This window comes from Artemia sp. Qi Xiang Cuo, chromosome 15, assembly GCF_049724085.1.
Source record: "Artemia sp. Qi Xiang Cuo chromosome 15, ASM4972408v1, whole genome shotgun sequence".
Classification (NCBI taxonomy): domain Eukaryota; kingdom Metazoa; phylum Arthropoda; class Branchiopoda; order Anostraca; family Artemiidae; genus Artemia; species Artemia sp. Qi Xiang Cuo.
In genome coordinates this window covers 22,807,500-22,821,367 of record NC_142808.1, presented here as the reverse complement: position 1 = coordinate 22,821,367, position 13,868 = coordinate 22,807,500, and the positions used below count along the sequence as shown (strand labels likewise).

At 34.6% G+C, this 13,868-nt stretch overlaps 1 protein-coding gene across 1 annotated transcript in view; it reads right to left on the bottom strand.

Annotated features, from left to right (window-relative positions):
- Rpn1 (regulatory particle non-ATPase 1) overlaps positions 1–13,868 on the bottom strand; it is an 81,345-nt gene that overhangs the window by 65,065 nt on the left and 2,412 nt on the right. The window contains exon 2 of the mRNA XM_089101691.1: positions 3,240–3,583. Coding sequence (XP_088957817.1) covers positions 3,240–3,583 — 344 coding nt within the window. The remainder of the gene's footprint in view (positions 1–3,239; positions 3,584–13,868) is intronic.

Sequence of the window (13,868 nt, the reverse complement as noted above, 5' to 3'; positions counted from 1 at the left end):
CTTTAAAAACCGCGTGATTCTGCCTCGTTATTTTTATTACAGGAAGCTGATTGGCAAATTGGATAATGAGCATTGCAATGAGTTTCCCAGCGCAGATACAACCTAGAAGCATATATTTTCATCATACCTCGACCAACGAAGAGTACTCACCATACACTCCAGGCAATTTTCATCCCAGCTACGTCTACGAAAACAACAGTTACCTATGATCATTGTTTCTTCGACCACAAACCATATTACATATCAGGTAACATTATATTTGAATCTCAGTATCCAGTGCTTTATCGAACTATATAATCACATAAATCCTGAGAACCCCAGCAATCAGTACAATATATAAATACATGAATATCGCCTTTGATAATCATTATGGACCCATATACCACATGACCGTATAGTCATGATATTTGATGACCTCAAAAAACTATTTATGTGTCACAGACTTACGCGTCGAATCCCTTTCGACCATCTCTCGAAATCCATCCTATCCCCTCTGTGTGGAAAGTTTATATCTCTGTTACCCCATAGATGTTGCGAGGTAGTTTCTGAACAATGGACCTGGAAACCAAAATTGACCCCAGTGACCAAACCCTCAGTGACAATATACCCCTCCCACAAGTTAAAGACAATATGTTAAAGAAGTCACTATAGTTTGATGTCGACCTGTTCCAAACCCAAACTTCAATTCCCCCATGATTAACCTAGGAATTACCGCAAAGGTTAATAGATGCAAGCCATGAGCTAACAATTTTATAAGAGACACAAATGAACAATTTTGTGCGAGAATACATTCTCTATATGCCTCAAAATATCCCAAAAATGATATGCTGAGAAGAAAATAAATGCACTCCCAGTGTTCGACCCCTTAATGATAAGGCACCCTATGAACTATCAAAAAGCAGGTGAGAATGAACCCTGATAGCATATTCCAACACCTGTAGTTGGAAGCATCATTTCCCAGTTGACAATTAGAGAAAGCTCATCGTGTGAACACAATCGTGCTTGAACTGTCCCATGAAGAAACCATAACGTAAGTGCTTTAAGAAATTTTGCCAAGACGAAAAGAATGAAGGACAATAATTTAGAACAGAACGATTAAGTACACTAAAGACTCGAAGGTGATGAAATAGATGTGAATTTACATATGTTACTTCTTAATAACTTTGATAACTCAAAAATCCCAATATCCTGTCATTAACATTGCGTAGCCAACATCCCCAGTGAAAGTGTTTTAATGTTACCAGTGAATATGGTAAACCCAATATTATGTGTTTTAAATCGTTCTTGCATGTAATGTTAGATGTCCAGATATAGTTAGGTGTAGTATTACCATGTTATTCATTTAATGATAGCATAGATAGAAAGTAGTATGCCATATTAACAGCAAAATCAAAAAAAAAACCTCGTAAAAAGTGAATTCAAAAAATGTGAAGGTAGAATAGCCCCAACCTTGTTGGAAATGTAAAAGTAATCAGTGTTAGATGTAGAAGAAAAAAATCTTTAGTATAGTAGTTAGCCTAGAACCATGAATAATCTTAGTCCGGTAGATGATTTTTAGATAGGGATGTAGAATAAAATAAGAAAAGTAATAGTGAAAATTTTTAGCATTCCTAATTAGGCCATAACATAAATATAAAATAATTATGTAGAAGAAATAATTAATAAATGGCGAACATTCAAAAGTCCAAAGGCAAGCAAGTCATAATGACGGGACGTCAATAATTAATGGGACGGGTAATATGTACCATGAGCAAAATGCGATATATTTAAAATACCAAAATAAAGTTCCTTCCTTCTAAAGATAATTCCGACTTCCTATAATTAAGCTAAGTCTATTTTCAAAAATTAAAAGTCCTTAATCAGAAAAGAGAAAAAGTGCAGTCACTTTCACAGGACGTTTAAACGATAAGAACCGTGTGAACGTCTAAATCATCAAAAATATTTAAGACGTATTATTGGACGAAGGGTTCGCATCCTTGGGCCACTTGAGCCAATCGCGAGCCAGTCCTTACAGCGCAGGACGAAAGAACTGCGTTTGGTAGTGAGGTAAAAGTGCTTTTTGAAAGGATTCGTAATTCAGAATCAGGACCATTTAGACAGAATTATTTCGACGTTCAAGCTTGGCAATTCTCTCATTGTTGTATCTGAGTCACCGTTGTGTTATTTGAAGTGACCTACTGCTGTTCACCTAAATATGTAAGTCTCAATAAATCCATTGCTTTTACCTGTGTTTATTTCATTTTATATGTCCGTATCTAGCCTAATGATAGCTAATTAGTTCGTATGTTTCCAAAGGCACGTTCCCAGGGAATCTGATCTTCAGATCGCTCGAAGAAAAGAGGTCACATTTATATGGCTACACATGTTATTTTCTCTCAATAATTGAGGGTGGCGCGGTTATAAATTTACTTCACTCCCCATCGTTGTGGCGCAGGGCTCGATGGCCCGATCTTTGGCGCTATAAGCGGCGCTATCGGAGAACTTATAAGGTGTAAGTTCACAGTTTTAAATTACGATATTAGATTTGACGCGGTCCATATTTATTACCGCAATCAAGCCCAGTCTTTCCCTTTATAGCCACATTAGTATACACGCACAATAAATTTCATCGCTACATAAGTAAAATTCATCTGAGTCACTAGTATTTCCGTCAGTCGGTTCTACGGGGGCGTATACTACTATAACTGATACCCTGAACTTTTTAGTTATAAAATGAGCAATTAGTATTCAATTATCAATACCTTCCCAGCATAAACAAGACATAACATCGTCTTTATTCATCATGAGCTCTACTCCCTGTCTATGTACCCCATCCTTCCTGCCTGAGTAAACAAATTCTATATCACCTAATTTCATGCTTCCTACCCCTGGGATATGAGTTTCTTAAACTCCTTAATAAATATATATATATATATATATATATATATATATATATATATATATATATATATATATATATATATATATATAATTTTTTTCTGAGAATTGAGGATGGCTAACAATAGTCGTCGCCATGTCTGCCTTGTTATTTCATTTTATTCATTGGCTGCAATTATCCTTGTTGAGTTTTGCCTCTTCTTGAATATTTTTCTTTCTTTTAGGTCATGGGCAACCACTCAGAATATATGAACTTGTGATGTTTTTTAGGTTAAAGCTAACTCAAATTTTACCAGGAGTAACATATGCTAAGCCATACATGCAGGAGGAGCAATATCAAGAATTGAGTAAAAAATGTTTACCTGACATATTCATGACCCCAATCAACCAATCCTCCAGGAGTGCCAAGGAGTCTATACTTCAAAGATTCTCTGCCCTCTGCATTAGTCATTGCCAAAACAGATATGATATCTGCACACAGCTTTTTAGACATCACATCTTCAATTTTTTCATATATTTCCTTGAGGCTATCAAAATAAGGCTTTAAGAATTTTAGTGGTTTGGGTACACTTGTCATTGATGTCGTGGACTGTCTGATTTCCGACTTTAAAGCTTGCAAAGCCGGATTCCATAAATTGGAATTATCGTCTTTCAGTCTCTCCATTACCATGGCTAAATCTTCTTGTAGTTTTTTGTCTTCTTCAGACTAAAAAATATTACAATCAGAAGAAATAAAACAATTAATCAGTCAAGATATTTAATCAATAAAAAAACAAATCATGAGTAAAAAATAAAAAGCCAAAAAACAAAGAATAAAAAGGAAGCTAACAAACACCTACCTGTATTATATGAAGTAATTAAGCCCCTGCAAATACAACCAGCAGATAAATGCTGTTAAAAGGGATTTCCGGATTTTTACCCTTCTCCCTCATTTTCGGATTTTGACCCTTCTCCCTCATTTCCAGATTTTAGCCCTTCTCCCTCATTTCCAGATTTTGACCCTTCTTCCTCATTTCGGGATTTTGACCCTTCTCCCTCATTTCCCGATTTTGACCCTTCTCCCTCATTTCCAGATTTTTACCCTTCTCCTTCATTTCTGGATTTTGACCCTTCTCCCTCAGTTCCGGATTTTGACCCTTCTCCCTCAAGAATTTCAGGTAGCATTATAGTAATAAGAATGTTAAAATATGACCAGACTATTTCTTAACTTTGTGTTCATTTTCTTCAAACCCCCCCCCCCCCCAATGAAAGCATAAACATTAAAAAAGAACATTCAACTGTATAAATTATCATGGATAACACATTTTAGTTCCAGTACCTTCCCATACATTTGGAGGGTATATCTGGCCCATTTCATGTTGGGGGTGCAATGCCTATATTTAACATGTTGATAAGCTCAGTACCTTCTTTCTAGCAGCATAAAAATCATACGCACCACGGTACGCTCCAGTCCCTCCCCCCCCCCAAACTCTTTTTGTATCTGCTATATAAATTACATTTTAGAGACCAAAACTTACATTTTAGTAAACTATATGATTATGCACTATTTTTCTGAAAATTGATCTTAATATAGCTGTCACTATGAGCCATATTCCACATTTCTAGAATTTTCCTAAGAGACTTACTAAGATCAGTGAAAAAGATATATTTTTTTGAATTTTCTTTTTTCCAATTTACTGTATCATTTTCTTTTTCTTAATCATGTTGAGTAACACTGTTCATTTTTCTATTCTTAACTTCAATACTATATGGAGGGAAGGGCGTTTTTAAGAACCATCTTAGGGATATCTCAACCCTCATATATAATTGTTTGTTCTTGTGCAGGTTAAAAATTCAAACAAGACAAACAAATTTGCAAACATTCTTACCTAATTTGAAGGAACAGGGACGCCAAAATACATCAGTGGTTTTGTTGCCACGTCAATTCACTGCATAAAACAAATAGCACAAAACTTGAATTATTAATTGTGCTGTTTTTTAATTGCATTATCTACATGATTATGTGTTAATTGCATTATCTGCCTTGTAAAATTCTCATACTTAATTCATTTATAATTGATCAAATCTAAAATTCCTCTTTCCTTCTGAAACAATAAATAAATTAAGTTGTATATTGGGGTTAGTCACAACAGTTTCCATTCAGAAACACATTATTTGGGCATTAAGAAGAAAATGACTCACCTGAAGTGGATAGTGAATGAGTTGTTTTGATACAAGATCAGTTGCTACAAAATGTGATTTAAGGTAATTTAAGCTTAAACAATTACTTAAAAATTACCTTAAATTGCATTCAGTAAAAACCACATCAGTTTGCCTGATTAATTCCAATTTCTTCAAATAAGAAAGACTTTTTTATTATATTTTGGCATAGAAAGCTCAGCATGGGGACATTGAGGTAGATCACAGTGATTTTGGATGTTTATGGTTTTGGACTACAGCCCAAATCCTTTCATTCCAACTTCATTAATAGGAAGGGGGGGTCAATTGGGTCCAGGATTTTTTTCATGCTTTGTAACAGAAATAAAGATTAAACTAAAGAAGTTACATTTTAATAATAGCATACCACACTTTAATCATTTAATTTATTTTGTTCTTTTGGGTGTGACCAAAGCTTATAAAATTTGTTTAAATTGGCTTACAAGTTAGAGTACATTTTTGTGACCATACAGGAGCCATTAGAGACCCCCTAAAAATTAATCCTTTTCAAATTTTAATGATAATTAATAAAAAGAATTACTCTGTACAAAAATTTATGTTTACTTTTTTGTACAATAAAGTATTAGTCATGTTAGCCCCCCCCCCCCAAAAAAAAAAAACAACATTAGTCACAATGTTTTGTTCTTAGTTTTGATATTAAGTCTTTATTTTTAAATAGTATCCTTATAAAATATAAAACATGTTGCACTTTCAATTGCATGTATCTTCAATTTCCTCTATTTTTTACTGAAGCAACTAAAACTTTATATTTCAAAAGGATATTCCTTAAAATAAAGAGATATTATACCTAAAACCAAACACAAAACATTTTCGCAAATGAATATTAATGACCTTTTTAACAATAACTTAAAAATTGCCTTTGGGGTTCAATCAGTCAATGATGCAAAAATTTATATTTTTCTGGGAGTGTGGGAAATGAACGGGGGGGGGGGGGTAACAAGTGTGTGAAAAGAATGCTGACGGTTAGTATGAAAAAAAAGGTTTTTAGAATATCATTTAATGAATAAAGGCAGGCTTTTGGTAGCATATTATCATTAAGAGATATTTTTATTAGTTTTTTTTTGTGGGTTGGGTCAGTAGTAAAAAGATATGATCATCCATGGCCAGTTGAGCATGTATCTCTAATGGTGTTCAAGGAAATACTAAGCATAGTGGGTAATAGTGTTGAATTTTTTTTTTTTTTAATTGGTTTCTGTAGTTTTGTTTTTCTTATGGTGTGTTTTAATAGGTGGCCAAAAGGAGTTATGACTAAGTATTGCATACCATAAATGTATATGCAAGTTTAAGTGTAAACATAGATAAAAAAAAATGAAGCTACGTGAGAATTGTAAAAGCCAAAGAGGGCAATAGGTCTTCTAAAGAAAATTTCTACTTCTTGGATACAACTTCCTTTTTTTTTCAATTTTACATTGGAAGATTATGAAAAGGAATGGCAGAGGCTAAGTTGTCCAAATTTTTTGTAATTTGAGGTACTTACAATAGGAGGACTTACAAAATCCTATAGATAAAAATTTTCAGCACATAATGAAGCTGAATTTTTGTTTCATTCTAATGTTAAGTTAGTAAAGTAATCTTACATGAAAATACCAAAGATAATAGTATACTTAATAATCTTCAGTTATGCTCTATCCAAATATTACGGTCACTTTTCTTGCTATGCATCCTACTCCCTCCATCTCTAATGGTCCAGGAAATACCCCCAATAGCATATTTTCCAACTGTTTTTTTTACGCATCAAGTCATCTTTGATAACCAGTTTTCTCACATTTTTGACCTGGAGATGGTTTTTGCCAAGAGACTTTAACAATTATTGGATCAAAATCCTTAGCAACAACAGTCCCTGTATCTAATCCTTCTATTAACCTTGATTCTCTAAGCTGTGCATCTTGTTTATGCATTTGCCCCATCATGGCTTCAAGTTATCACAAATGTTGATAAGCTCTTTTCCCAGTAATTTAAGATCAGATGCTGCTTCCTTGAAATTCATACAGGATCCTGCAACTGTTTCTGCACACAGTCAATTTTCTCAAGTATGGTCTTCCAAAAATGTAGCAAGACTAGGGAGATAAAGATTAATACACCTCACAATAGCATTCCAAAATTACTTCTAATGTTGAACTTTATTGTAACATCTTCTGATAAATTTTCCAACAGCAGTACTAGGTTCATTTAGTCTTTCATTAATACCTTAAACAACTCCTGATCATGGGAACTCAGCATATTTCAAACTCCCGCTTAACTGTAATAGGTACAGCTCTTCTTAATGCTTCCCAATGAGTTGTTAAATGAGAAAAAAAACAAATATATACTTTCAACTGTTCCAAATAAGGTAACATTGCAACAACAGGAACCTGTTTAGCTGAGTCCACTCCTGTTAAGTTTAAGCTGTGGTGTCATAATTGACAGAAAATCATCTGTGATTTCTGCTACATATCTGCTGTTGAAGGCTGGATGTGTAACCATTCATTACTGTAGCATTATCTTAATGTTACAACCAACAGTCAGCAGGATCTATTTTTATCAGATTCCTGTTTCTCTACAATGATTTTTTCAATGCCAGCTGTGTCTTTAGAATGTATCTGAATAAAGCCTAGAAATGATTCTTTGACGGTTATGGTGTTCCTGGTACCCTAGATTGGATGTTGAATCCAGTAAGACATTGTAGTTTTTTGTTTGTTTTTTTCTAATTTCATTCAACAGTTGATTCCTTACAGTCAATTGCAAGTATGCAGATTAATTAATTTTCAATTTCCAGAGATGAATAAGAAACTGAAAATGGATTTCCCTAGGCATGTTGATGGTGTTTTTCTAATGGTGGATCAAGCTAAGCAACAAGTTTAGCCACAGAGAGAATATTTCTAATATGTTTCATCCTCTTCCTTATACAGGTGTTCCTAGTGGCCACAGAAGGCCAAATTTTGTAAAACTAGAAACTTCATACAGAAATTGGAATATTTAATACAGAAGTTGAAATGTCTCTAGCATCCCCTTATTTTAAAAAAAGACAAAACTGTGGGAAGATTTGTAGAGACATACCACCAAAGTGATATCCGGCATGTACAAACTTTCCTACCCTACAAGACTAGCAAAGCTTAAAACTCACAGCACTTGTATACAGGAGAAATAGAGGTGATACCATTTTAACCTATAAGTTAATGAGGGCTAATACACTCCCAGCATTATTTCCCACTGTTGGCCCTAACTCAAGAACTAGAGGTTATCAGTTGAAACTTGTTAAGTAGCCTACCCTATCCAGAGTCCATGCTCAATTCTTTTCCTCAAGAATTGTAAACAGTTGGAATAAACTCTGAAGAAACTGTTAATGCTGAATATGTGGATATCTTCAAACAGACTGGATGCTGAATAGTCCTCCAGGGAATGTAAACTCAACTGGGAAGCTATGGATCAGTATAATGGACCTGGCCACTGAAGAATCTTGAATACAAATCAAATTTTCAACTCTGGAGCTCTACAAGGAGAAATCCTTAGATTGCTACAAGCTGCAATTTAAGGTTTAAGTATTCTTTTCAAGATATTGTATCAATGTTGTTTTTTCAATTGAATTTTAGCTGGGACCTGAGCAGAGCTGTATTCAGTGTGGGGGGTCCACGTTCTACCCTCCCCCTAAAAAAATTTTTTGTCAAACTTGTAAAAACATAACAAAATACATATAAACAAATCTTTTCTGCATTTTAAAAAGTTTTTTTTGTAAATCCCCCTTTGAAAAAACAGCCCCATCCCCACAACACAAATTCTGAATATGCCCTTGGACCTGAACATTAATAACTGTTCAGTAAATTATTTAATCTAGTAAAAATTTGGTTGGCAGCCAAGACTGTTTTCACAAGACTGGAGTATCTGGCTTTCTCTGTTTGTTGAAACCATTGGTTAACTTGAATGAAGGCTTTGAGTTTAAACTTGGTGGGTGTTTAAGCCATGACAGTCACTTGAACATCTGCCTGGTAATGTCAATATACTGCCTCTATACTGACAGATATAAATTCATTATGAAGAGGCTTTGGTTTTATCAATGTTCCAACAAAATCTATGTAGCCAACAACCAACAGCCAAAATGTGGTTATTTGATATGAATTAAGAACATAGATAGCCTAACATTGGAAGGAAATATCATAATCTCATTAACTGAAACATGTTATATATTCCAAAGTAAGAATTTCATTGTTTAATTCATCCTACTGGACTATCAGAAATGAATTAAGAACCTCAACACTCCCTAGGGAAAATATTTTGAGGTACCAACCTCTACTAATTCCCTATCAAAATACACTGGCCTTTGACAACCTTTGAGAATCTTTGTGTTATGAAACTGAAACCTTGAGAAACAGGTCTACTGCTCAATGAGGCACAAGAAAAGTGTTTTGAACCTCATACAGTTGCTCAATCCCAAATTATAAGGGCTTAAAGATTTGTAAATCTATTTCTTAAATTTGGGAAAACAAGTTAGACTGCTTGAAATCCTGATGAAATAATGAGAATTTCTTTTTTTTTAAACTAGTCCCTAGAGCCTTTTCATCTTCTAATCCCTAAAAATAAGGGAAGGGTACAAATAGCAGCTTAACAATACCTTTCCAGAGTATATTTTAGCCTAGAAGCTAGATTCATTCATCAGACCTTCATTAACTAACTCTACTAGCCTACTTTTCAATAGATAGCAAGAAGCCCCACAACTAGAGCTTCACATAACATAAATATGGAATCTAATGAAGGTAAAATCAGACAAATCTGAAATTTAAGGCTACTTTTACTTATTTAGCATGTTTCCTTTGGAAGGAGTCAACCACTACAACCAGGAGGGTTGTCCCCTTTTTACAACCAGTAGTGGTTTTAGGCCTCACAATCTAGGGGGGGCAAGGTATACTATAGGAGTGTAAAAATATAAAGGAAAAGGATGGTAATGTCAAATGTCAGAAAAACTGGGGGACAGCTGCCTCCAGTTTTGCAGACAGACACTGTTTGCAGGAGGCTGCTGACAGTTCAAATAGGGATATATCCTTTTTTTAGACAGTGACAAACAATGATAAAAATTCTGGATATTTTGGTCACGTACACTTTACCTTAATCACCTTAATCCATTTGAGAGCTTTAAGGTCCTCCAGACCTGTAGTGTGTACACAGCAACAATTTTGACATTTATCTGCTGATGATGGTTGCTGTGTGTATGATCAAAATATCCAGAATTTGTATCAATGTTTTTCAGTGTCTAGTAAAAGGATTTATCCCCATTTGAACTGCAACTTGTATGTCAAGGCAAAAGAAAAGCAGGTAAATCTGGAGGAGTTTAAATTCTGGGGTGAAGCTTGGTTTTTGAGTTTGCAGGAGGGATATGAAAAATGTTGCAAGAAATTGTCCAGTGTGCTGACAAATGCAGACACATAAGCTAAATTAAACTAAAATCAGAAGTTAAATTCCAAGATGTTGGCACTGCAAACCAACACCTTGGAGCTTTGGGGGGGGGGGGGACGGGTCCCTTCTCCTTTAGCTACATTCCTGTTTAAACTACTGACCTATGAATAAAGCAAACATACCACTTGATACCCTTTTCATGCTCTTTCTGAATGTAATAATTGTTTGCACATTTCAAACCTAGTTAACACATTTCAAACCTAGGTCCACTATTCTTTACCTCCAACCCCCCTAATGTGCAAATACATAGCCTGAATTATATATTTCCCATGTGGTTTCCAGTTCTCAATTTTGTCACAGTTGATCCAATTTATGGGTATACCAGTTTAGACAAGAGTGATGCTAATACATTGAAGTAAACACAACAATTCTTGGAAGATCTATAAATTGTTTATTCAATTGGATTACAATGAATCAATGTTTCTGGATTGTATAATTTGGAAACATGGAACTATAATCAAATAATAAGTTTTTAATGATTATTTTAACCCTTTTCTATGGCTAAGAGAAAAAAATGTCATCTTTAAGGGCCAATAAACAGTTTTAAATTGAATTTCCTATTAAAATGACTGCTATACTCAGAAAGAGCAAAAAGAGACATTGAGTGGTACGTTGACCTTGTTTGTAGGTCAGTAATTTCAACTCCTCTAAATTTACCAAAAAAGTTGTCTGAACCTTATACCTTTGCTTAATCCTGATTTATAAGGTTTTAAACATTTATATAGTGTATCCATATTTTCAACTGTAAGAAAAACCTTGATATGGCTTACAATTCTACTGAAATAATAGGAATTGCATTTTAAAAGACTAGGGTCAATTAAAAAGCCTTAAGGCCAGGAATTAAGGCAATAGGTTTTTTGTAAAAATTTAGGCTTGGCCTAGATAAGTAGACCTATAGACCTGTCATATAGCTTAGACTACACAGTCTTCTCAGCCCTAAAAAATAAGAAACAGGTAAAGACAATAACTTAATAATATCTTCCCAAGATACGTTTTAGGCCCTAAGTAGGATATTTCATTCATCTAGGCATGACCTACTTTCCAAGATAGCAAGAAGCTGCAGTTTAAAACATAATTTAGCTAGGATAAAAGTGAATATATCACTTGATGCCTTTTTTATGCTCTTTCATGATTCAATATTTGTTTCTGGGGCAAATTCCATTTTGAACCCTTAGAGGGCTCAAAACAGCACATAGTCAACAATAGTTTTTAAGCATGTTTCAAAAAAAAATACAGCTAATGAAAAATAATTACTATTTGTAGCTGATCCAGGGATGGTAATTATCATTTGCACTAGTCTTGATAGTAAAATACTATTTAGAAAAATAAATTAGGAGAGAATTTTCAACAGAGCTAGAAACCCCTCAAATGGGCTGTGCTGTGATGTAATTTTTGAGGGGTTTCATGCTCTATTAAAACAATTCTACAAATTTACTTTCTTAATAATATTCTACTGTTAAGGCTAAGGAAAACAATAATTACCATTCCTGAATCAGCTGCAAATGACATTTTTTTCTAACTAGACAGTTTTGTTTTTAAACTTTCTAACCTTTTCATGCCTCATTATGAGCTCACAATGGAAGTTCAGAAATGATTATAGAACTATGAAAGAAAAGGCATCAAGTGATGTACTCACTTTCATCCCAGCTAAATTACATTGTACACTGGAAATTTACCAAACTTTATTCTTGGGTTTTAATAATAATAAATAATAATATAATGCAAAATAAATAGGCCACAGGGCCTCTACAAAAATATTTTAAATTGACAATTTCTTTTTGCAAATTTGGTACATGCCTAGTTAAGCACATATAAAGAAGGAAACATGTTAGGCAAACAATTCTTACTTCATAATAATACTACTACTACTAACAACTCACCACAGCACCAAGCCATCTGAGGCCAACACAGCTATGCACGCTCCTCCTCCACCCCAATCTATTCAAAGCCTCCCTTTTTACATCTGCCCACAAAGTTCCCATTTCCTTTAAATCTTTCTTTATGACATCCTCCCACCCCAGATGGGGACAACCTGCTTTCCGTTTAGCCCTAGATGGTTGGCCAAAAAGAACAATCTTTTGCAATCTGTCATCCTTCATCCACACAACATGCCCTAGCCACCTCAACCTTTCTTTCATTATAGCCCTAGAGAGTGGTATTGAACCACATTTTTTGTATAGCCTATTGTTTGAAATATGGTCAGTCAGCCCGGTACACAGAACAATCCTTAAGCAATTTCTCTGGAAAACATCTAGCAAATCTTCATTTGCTTTTTGGAGCATCCATGCTTCAGAGCCATATTTGACCACTGTCATCACTGTAGCTTCTATTACTCTAATCTTGGTTTGCAGACTTATCTTCCTATTCTTCCAGACTTTTTTTTTCAACTGTGAAAAAACACCTTGAGTCTGGTCTATTCTATTTTTAACATCTTCACTGCTCCCACCATCTTTACTAATAATACTACCATGGTAAGTGAAGCTGCCCACCTGAGCAATCTTTTCATTACCCAACATCACCTCTTCATCTTCACTTATTCCTAGCCTTAGTGACTTAGTCTTCCTAACATTACTTCATAATATACAGAATAACAGCTTCAGTTAACAGCTTCAAGACTGGCGTTGACCATGACTGGAGGAACAAGCCATGGAGGACGCAGTGGGATGAGCCTGCATCCACCACTAGGGTCTATTAGTGTGTGATATTCAACTGTCCTGTATACGTGTAGGATGTGATGATCCACTAATGAATTGTGCAACGAACTCCTGTCAATACTACCTGGCGACATCTACAGGTTCCTGCAACCTTAGTCGCTAGAAGATGCGATTTAAGGTAATTTAAGGTAATTGTAGCTAGAACAATTGCATGCAGCCCTGCTATACTTTACTCATAATTCATAAGTCTTCAAATAAGTCAATAATATGAACTGTGAAAAATTACCCTATACTTGCACATTAGGGGGGGGGGGAGTAAAGTACTGTGTGGCTGCATGAAAAATGTGTTAGTGTAGCAAGCCTATGATTATCCTGCATATAATAAAGTAAGAATTGTTTTCTGAACATGTTTCTTTTTCTATAGGTAGCCTACTTAATTAGGCATAGCCTATACCCCTTTTTTATGCTCTTTCAAAGTAGGCTATAATAATTGCTTCTGGCACAGATTCAATTTTAACCTAACCATTATAACTTTACTCAACTATATAGCCTATACATTTATTAATTTTCAAATTTGTCACTGTGGACTCAATTTATGGGCAAGCCAGTTTTTACCCAAGAGATAGGCCTACTAACAAAGATATATAAGCCATATTTTAATTAAGAGAAAAATAATCTTATAGGATCTGAAAGGAT